The sequence below is a fragment of the Hemicordylus capensis genome, chromosome 2 (genome assembly GCF_027244095.1).
Source record: "Hemicordylus capensis ecotype Gifberg chromosome 2, rHemCap1.1.pri, whole genome shotgun sequence".
Lineage (NCBI taxonomy): Eukaryota > Metazoa > Chordata > Lepidosauria > Squamata > Cordylidae > Hemicordylus > Hemicordylus capensis.
In genome coordinates this window covers 415,425,636-415,434,878 of record NC_069658.1, presented here as the reverse complement: position 1 = coordinate 415,434,878, position 9,243 = coordinate 415,425,636, and the positions used below count along the sequence as shown (strand labels likewise).

Here is a 9,243-nt window from a genome sequence, read left to right as displayed (position 1 = left end):
AGAAATAAGGGGGGAGTGGAGCTGAGGGGCCCTCAGGAACTGGAGGGCTGGGTTCTTTGAACCCAGATTCCCTCAATTATAGCTACACTCCTGTTTGCCCCATAAAAGAGGTAGTGACTGCAGCGTTTGATCTCCCAAATGAAACTTTCCCCAAACTTCTAATGAGCTGCTAATGCCTTGCCTGCTATGTCTCTGCAGCGTAGGCGCACCCAACAACAAACAACGTGAAACCCCGCAAGGAGGCTAAGAGGTCACCGCCATTGATTCGTCAATAATGGGTTCTAGCCGCGACATCAAGAAGGCTAAGCACTCAGCCTACCAGGCTGGGCTTTGGCCTCCCAAGGTAGCCAATGAAAAGCGAGTTATCAAGTCCTTCCAGCCAATCGTCGCTTTCCCATGGAAAGAAGTTGAAGGTGTAAGCTCTTCCCTTTCCTTTGCCCGTCATCGGTTGTAGAAGTGAGTTAATCGGCTGGTGGCGTGTCGGTATCTCTTTAAGAATGGAACGCAGAACTCCCTCGGTGGTGGATGCGTTGTGACGCGAAATGAGTGCTGCAACGTTCTAAAAGTTGTACCTCGGAAGAAAAGGAAACAGCCGAGCAATTTCACTGTGGCTCCCACCCTGGGGCTCTTGACTCCTGCTTCCCTGCTTTCCCCGGCTCCTCTGCCCGCTCTTCTAACCCTCAACCATGCTGACCAGAGAATGGACTCGGTGGAATATGATGTGCTGTCGGTGCGGGAGCAGCTCTTTCACGAGAGGGTGCGGGAGTGCATCGTGAGTACCAGAGGGAGGAGGTGGATGAGGAGGCCACTGAACGTGTTGTGATGGAGAGAGGATAAGATGGCTAAAGGGGGAAGGGGACTTGCTGTTCGATTGGTGAAGAGGAAATGGCCTGATTAACCGGGGAGCAGTCCCCCCCCGTAAACACAGAGGAGTTTCCCCCCCTTGGTTTTGCCGAACCACCATAACATATTTTGTTCCCCTCTTAAAAGCGTCTCTTTCCCTCCTCCAGCGCGGGGGGGGCATAACTGAGGGGTTGTTCCTAAGCCTTTTCTCTATCAGCGCCCCTGCTGACTACGTTGGGGGGGGGTCTTCTTCGCAGGGAAGAATGATGGCATAGATTGGGAAGAAGCAGACAAAGACTTAAGGCAGGCGAGCAAGAAGTCCTGTCACTTGCGGTGCAATGTCCTTTATACTCTCCTTTCCCGAGAATGTGCTGTCCTAATCTAACAATAAGAGGACACTTGAAAAAGCAAGGCAGAGCTGGTAACTGAGGACCTGGTACTAGTGAGCACAGGCAGCCAACTTCTATACAGCAACCACCACAGCTTGGTTTAGTTTTGCTGTCTCTTGTCCTTTCTCCAAAGAGCTCAGAGCAGAGTTCTTAACTATTGGGTCTTAACTGAACAGCCTTAGTATTGCTGGTGATCATTATTATTATTTATTAGTATTATTTTTACATTTCTATCCCGCTCTTTCTCCAAGGAGCCCAGAGCGATGTACTACATTCTTGAGTTTCTCTTTCACAACAACCCTGTGAAGTAGGTTAGGCTGAGAGAGAAGTGACTGGTCCAGAGTCACCCAGCTAGTTTCATGGCTGAATGGGGATTTGAACTCGGGTCTCTCCGGTCCTAGTCCAGCACTCTAACCACTACCTTGGTCGTGCCTTGGTTCTTCTCTAGAAGATAGTCACTGTTGTAAGCTGCCTTGAGAACTGTGGTTAGTCATTTGGGGTATAAACACATGAGATCGATATGAGGTCAGCTAGGCTCAAACACAGTGACTTGACCACAGCTGTCCAGTGAGCTTTGTGAGTGACCAGAGAGCTCAGTATTATCTACCTAGACTGGTAGTGGCTTCTCCAAGATTGCAGGCAGGAATCTCTCTCAGCCCTATCTTGGAGAAGCCAGGAAGGGAACTTAGAACCTTCTGCTCTTCCCAGAGCGGCTCCATCTCCTGAGGGGAATATCTTCCAGTGCTCACACATCTAGTCTCCCATTCATATGCAACCAGGGCAGACCCTGCTTAGCTAAGGAGACTAGTCATGCTTGCTACCACAAGACCAGCTCTCATGGTCTAGGCTAGCTCTCATACACAGAAAGATGCAAGTTTTGTATTTTCTGTGTGGCTTTTTCTTTCTGCCTTTGGTGATGCTGAAATCAAGGAGCAATGCAGCCGGTGCTTCAAGGTTATAGTTGCTGCCTACGTCTTTGTCCTCAAATTTTCTCTGGCCTGATGGGCTTGAAGTTCTCTAGAATAACCATTGTACCCTTCTTGAAACTGGAACAGACTCGGCTTGCTTTTTTGCATCATGCCAAATCCTTTGTACATAGTATTTTGGGTTTAACTGGTTGCTCAACCTTTGTGCCTTTCAAACAGTGTTTCTGGGTCACAACCTGGAGATTCTCCTTGTACCTTTTTACATTCACAACTGAACTGGGAGAGTAGCTGACCATGGCTTCTCTTGTGTGTCGTCTGATCTCTTTGTCTGCTACCTGCTATGTGGCCCACCTGTAGACCTCCTTCCTACTGCCAGTGAGGTAGAGGTGATAAAATAGGAAAAGCCATGGCTACTGTGAGTTTACATTTCTAGGGAGAATCACTGGGTGTGTGTCTTGTTTAGTATTTTTATTGGTAGGTTCCTGTGTTTTTTTAATTTTTTAAAATTAAAAATACACCTTTCTAAATCTGAATATAACAAGCAGATAAGACTTTGCCATAATTTTTGATTGTTTAAAAATATTAAATCTTGCCAAATCATACAAAAAAACAAAGAGAAGAATATGGTTTTGATTGTTCTGTTTGAAGATGCAACCAATGGGTTAATTTCTCAGCCATAGCTGCAAACCAAAGCTGCTTATACCATTCATCTGAAGATAATATCCCATGCTTCCAGTTTTTAGTTATCACCATTCTGGCTGCTACCAAGTGTAAATTACCAACTCTTTAGATTTTATTACCTTATTATCTTCAGTAAATATTCCCAACAATGCTAACTGAGCATCTATTTTATTTTCCTGATTAATGATTTTACCCATTTCTGTAAATAACAGAATTGCTGAAAATACCCAAATCACTGGGTTATGAACTGTCAAGGGTTTTGTTTTAAGGACTGGTTTAGGGCTTCTTGCTATGTAACCCTGTGTGTGTGTATTTGTTTATTTCGGCCCAAGGCCAGCATAAATACAAAAAGAAAAAGAAACAACAGCAGTAAATACATAAAATACATAAAACATTAATACCTTCAGATACCGTATACATGGCTAATTTCGTTCAAATAAAACCGGTTAATCTGAAGTGCACAACCCAGCATCCTGTGTGTAACCCTGTGTGTGTTTAAAATGCATGCAGATGTGTTCCCATTCAAATACAAACTGATGTAGACAAGCCTGTCTTGCTTTCAGGGTGCTTGTTTGGGGGGACAGTGGCAAAAGCTCAACAGAACATGTCTCGAGCACACCTCACAATTCTGTCATACTGGTGGAACTTCAGAGCTGAAAGGGACCCTGAAGATTTTTCAGTCCAATTCCTTGCACGGTGCAGAAAGCTGCTACAGCATATCTGACAGATGGCTGTCTGGCCTCTGTTTGAAAACCTCTAGTAAAGGAGAGCTCACACAACAGTCTGTTCCACTGTCAAACGGAACAAGAATTCAGAATTATTTATAGGGAATTACTTCTAGCCTAAAATTGCTTCCTTGTAATTTCAACCCATTGAACAGTCTGCTCCTTCTCTGTGACAGCCCTTCAGGTATTGGAAGATGGTTATCATGTCTCCCTTTAATCTTCTCTCCTCCAGGCTTAATATACTGAACTCATTCCTCACAGGACTTGATTTCCAGACCTCTCACTGTCTTGGTTGCCCTCCTCCAAACCCCTTCCAGTTTATTGATGTTCTTAAAATGCAAGATGCACAGAACTGGATGCACTATTCTGCACTTGTCAGACCTCACTTGGAATAGACTGGAACTACTCCTTCACATGATCTGGATCTGTGCCTTAATACAGCCTAAGATTGCATTCGCTTTCCTTGAAACAGTATCTGTTCAAGAGCTTCCCACTAAACATTGTCCCTTTTCAGAATCCAGTTTTGAATCGACTTCTTTCTTGTGAGCCCCGGCTTTTAAATGTGACTTCTGAGGTGACCTTGAAGGCAACTGGTTTATTTTCACTTCTGAAGCTGTGCCTTCCCCTGCTTACCAAGTACTTGGCTGTCAAACGGATTGTGGCATATCATCTAATGCTTTCATTGTCCACCTCCACTTCTGTGCCAGATTGGTGAGCACTGTGAAACCGATCAAGCAGGTGGCTGACTTATGTGAGCTTGAGTTGCCACAAACTAACTTGTGTGTCCACTGTCACAGGAGCTCTCTCCAGTTGTTAATGATATCCCGCATTAGATTTTAATTAAACAAAAATGACTTGGTTTTTCCTGGCTTTGCCCAAAATTGTGTTTCTTGGAAACCAGGTGGGACTTTGCCAAATGTGACTGTCTCATCGCAATGTTGGACACTCAGAAGGCAAAGCTGTTACACTGACTTGCCTTTATCCTCGTAGGAGTTAGTTGAGCTGTGCCAGCTTTTAAAAGCTGGCTACCTTAACCTGCTCTCTGATTATTATTCTGCTTCCATCACCACCTTACTGGGATATTGTCTTAGTCTGCCCCCCCCCCCCACCGTTTAAATGAGTAGTCTGCTGTGCCGCAGGGTATGCTGAGCCTGTGAGCTGAGGCTTCCTGAATGCTTGCTAAGAGCTATATTTTGACACCTGATGCCCAAGTAGCTCATTTTCAGGATGCTGGTGAGAACTGTTGGATGTTGACATAATGTTACATCTTTATTTGTGGGCATATCTCTGCCCAGAGACGAGCAGCCATGCAGCTTGAAAGGCTTGGCAAGTGGTGAGATCTCTGGCATCCTTCCCTAAGGAGAGGGCCAAGTTCACCATGCCTAGTGTGGCTCTGTGTGCTAAAGGTTAGTCCAGAGTCCCATTGGTAGGCTCCAGTGTATTAGCAGGGATTTGGAGTTGCAAAACAGTGACAATTATCCGCTTAGCAGGCAGAATGCTCGGAGTTATGCAAGAGGAGGGGAAAGTCCCATGTAATGGTGCCAAGCTGGCGTTAGTAGTGAGTTTCAAAGCTCCTCCACCCCCCCACCAGAGGAGTCAATGTTGAGCCACAAGAGCATGGTGACCATCTGACACAAAGGACTTAGTTCCTAGTAAGAACAGCACTGCTGGATCAGGCCAAAGGTCCATCTCTAGTTGAAGATCCTGTTTCCAGCAGTGGCTGGCTAGATGTTTTGGAGAAGCCCACAAGCCCAGGAAGGCAATAGGTCTCCCTTGCTGTTACCCTCAGCAACTGAGTATTCTTCTGAACCTGGAGATTCTTTTTAACTCTCCTGGCTAACAACCATGGATAAACCTATTCTCCATGTATCTGCCTAATCTTTAACTGCCATCTGGTCTGTCTTGCTACATTTTGTGGCAGTGAATTCCATCACTTTAATGCACACATTTCTTGGGTGCATTTTCAAACCTAAAGGAGTTGCATAAACCACCTCCTTTAGTAGCCTTTCTTCTAAATTAAACAGCTTCAGATGGTTTAGCCTTGTATTGTAGGGAAGATGCTCCAACTTTCTCTTCTTGCTTCCTCTCTCCTGAACTTCTTCCAGTTCTACAATGTTGTGTGTGATATAGAGCAACCAGAACTGCATACAGTATCCCGAATGTGGCCACATCGTAGATTTATAAAAAGGTGTTATGTTACTGGTTGTCTTATTTCCAAGACTTTTCCCATTGAACGCTTGTTTGTGATTTGGTGCTTTTACTGTACATAGTTGACAATTTCCATTGAGCTATCGGGCATGACTTCTTTCCTTGACACTCACTGCTAGTTCAGACCCCTAGTGTACATGTAAAGTTAAGTTGGGTTTTTACTCTAATGTGCACTTACTGAAATTGAAACTCATTTGCCATTTTCTTGCTCATTCACTCATTTGGGTGAGATGCTTTTGGATTTCACCCAACCTGCTTAGTTTTTCAATCTGCTTGGTTTTTCACCATCTGGAATAATTTGGACTTGTCAACAGATTTCTCTATCCTCCTGCTTGCCCCTGACTCCAGAACATTTGTGAACAAGTTATATATTATTGGTCACTGTTACAGGATACTTGGGTAACCCTACTGCTTTCCCCTCCATTGTGAGAACTGCTCATTTATTCCTACTCGTTTCCTGTTTAACTGAGCTATAAGAGGACCTGTCTTCTTAGTTCCATGGCTGCTAATTTTCCTCAGGAGCCTTGGTGATGGAATTCATCAAAAGCTAGCTTTTTGGAAGTCTAAGTATATCCTAAGTGCTAGATCATCCCAATCACCATGTGTGTTGGTACTATCAAATAACTCCAAAAGATTGGTGAGGCAGGACTTAACTTTGCAGGAGCGATACTGCTTCCTCCTCAGCAAGACTTTTCTTCTGTATGCTTAATAATCCATCTTTAATCATGCTTTCCACCCATTTATCTGGAACAGATATTAAACTCAGTGGTCTATAACTTCCTGGCTATCTCCTGGATTCCTTTTTAGAAATGGGTGTTAGGTTGGTTTCTTGCTAATCCCCTAGTAATAAGACAATTTTTAAAGTGATGTTGCATATTGTTAAAAATGTCAACAATATCAACAACTGCACATACAAGTTCTCTTTAAGAACTGTCTGGTGTGTGCCATCCAGATCTCGTGACTTATCCGCTTTTAATTAGCCCGAGGACATCCTGTCGTATATCACCTCTGTTTTACTTTTCTTTGGATGCCTTCCTTGGAAAAAGTAGCTAAAAAGTGAGTATCGAGTCAGCATTTTCTGCAGTGGACCAATGCAAAGAACTCATTCAACTTTTCAGTTGCTCTGTCCAGACACAATACATGTGCTGCTCAGGATTAAACAGCTGGAGAGGAAGAAAAGCATTAGCTGGAGTGCTTGAAAGAAATGGAGTAGATCATGGGCTAAACGGAGGAAAAATCTTAAGGCTGGCTGTGCTGGATTTTTTTAATGCTTCTGCCCATATGAAGTGCTACTTCCTCTGCCTGATTTCTCATAGCAGTGCACAGAGGTAGCCATTCAAGCACTTAGGCATGAATGAAGCTATTATCATGATCTGGATCAGGGGTCACCATCCTTGGGTCCCCAGATGTTTTGGGCTACAACTCCCATCATCCCCAGCTACAGTGGACAAATGACTGGGGATGATGAGAGTTGTAGCCCAACAGTATCTGGTGAGCCTATGCTGGGAGAATCCCTGATCTAGGTAGTGATAACTGAGAGCTGACATAGGGTCAATTGCTGTGTTATGTTGACTTCATCAAGAGTGATTTCAGAAATTATTTCAGTAGAGGCACATAGAGTGTTCCATAGTGTGGATTTTTCAAGAGACTCCGTGTTCAGAACACTGCATTCCTGCCAGCTCATGTTCTGGGTATCATTCATGAACAGTGACTATAATATTACTTTCAAGTATGCTCAGTTCTGAGAATATTGAGGGGGAAATGTCCTGTATTTTGATATAAATATTTGAATCAGAGCCTCTTATGGTGGCTTGAGCACTTTCCAATATTGTGATACGACTTTCTGCCAAGCCCACACCCTCCATTAAGCCATTATTTTTACCAATGAAATGCATTTACAATACATTATCCTCCCTTCTACTTAAATGACCAAGCCTTTAACTGCAAGGACTCTGCTCTGATTAATACTTGCCTTTTTGCCTTCACTTCAGGGGCGTATCTAGGGTTAGGGCAGGCAGGGCACATGCCCCGGGTGCTACTTGAAGGGGGGGTGCCATTTTGTAAAATTAATTTTTTTTAAAAAAATGGCTGCCAGAAACAAAATGGCCACCGTGCATGCTCAAATGGCCTCTGTGAGGCTCTAGGTCATGCCAGGCTTTGCAGAGGCCATTTGAGCATGTGCGGTGGCCATTTTGTTTTCAGTGGCCTTTAAAAAAAAAAAAAGATTATTTTTAAAAATGGCCACTGCACATGCTCAAATGGTCCCTGCGAAGCCCTAGAGGCCAGTGGGGTGAGGGGGAATCTTTGCAAAAAAAAACCCCAGCCTTCAGGAAGCCCCCCAAAGGGGCTATGGGTAAAAATAATAATAATAAAAATCTAATATAAGACTGATATTATAATAAAGTTATCTGAAAGGTGGGTGTCAGATGCTTGGACGGGGGCGCAATTTCAGTGTTTGCCCTAGGCACTATTTTCCCTAGATACGCCTCTGCTTCACTTAACCAATTGGGTCCATCCCATCCCCACTTCCAGACTGTCTTCAGAGTCCAACAAGCATCTGTGTTGGGCTTCTTCAGGGCATTTCTAGATATACCAGTTTGCTTGATTTCTAGCTGAAGGAGTTTGGCTGTTTTGCCTCCATCATGCTTCAACTGCATGGCTGTATCCAGAATAGGTGGAGTCAGGCCCAGGGAAGATATATGGGCATCTGTCTGTTGGTTCTGCTCCTTCCAGCTACAATAGCCTTTGAGCTGAAGGGGGTTCTCAGTGGTAGTTGGGCACAGTAGGTTTGTACTTTTGTGTGTGTTTTGCAATTAACAGGATAATAGTTGAATGCTGTCTGGACAATTTCGTCTCCCAATGGAAACATCTTTTTTCCCCTCAGAATGGAGTTCTAGAGTCGGACAGAGGAGTGCAAGTAGCTATAAGGAGGCTGTTGGGATCCAGATTAGTGGAAGTTAAAATTTAAGCAACGCTGTTAAGAATTTTGGACCCATATTGGTCTGCTGTGTGGGGTTTTGAACCCATTGTTTGGTCTGGATCAGGGATTCCCAACCTTGAGTCCCCAGGTGTTGTTAAACTACAACTCCCATCATGGAGGTTTTGGCCATTGTGGCTGGAGTTGATGGGAGTTGTAGTCCAATAACACCTGGGGATCCAAGGTTGGGAATCTCTGGTCTAAATTTTACAACAGCTTATTGGCTGCTGTAAAATTGTACATCATGTGGGCTATGTGTCTATAGTCTGTTTTCATTAATATTAGTAGCCTGCAACCACAAATGCTAGAAGGCTATTGGGACACTGCTATAATTATATAGCACCCATGTGATCTCAACAAAAAGAGGAAGTTTTGCTTGTTGCCGTCTGGAACTGATTATGGCTGCCCTTTGACCTTTCTCTTGGCCGTGCTCAGAGGTTAACCTTCCTTTCTGAGCTTGCATGGCACAAAGTTTTGCATTTGCAGCGATCGCC

General features: G+C 44.2%; 1 protein-coding gene across 1 annotated transcript in view; it reads left to right on the top strand.

The window, feature by feature from the left end:
* Positions 1-337: 337 nt before the first annotated feature.
* The window catches only part of LMBR1L (limb development membrane protein 1 like), a 48,294-nt gene continuing 39,388 nt past the window's right edge, over positions 338-9,243 (top strand). Inside the window, exon 1 of the mRNA XM_053299744.1 lies at positions 338-772. Coding sequence (XP_053155719.1) covers positions 701-772 — 72 coding nt within the window. The 5' untranslated portion in view covers positions 338-700. The remainder of the gene's footprint in view (positions 773-9,243) is intronic.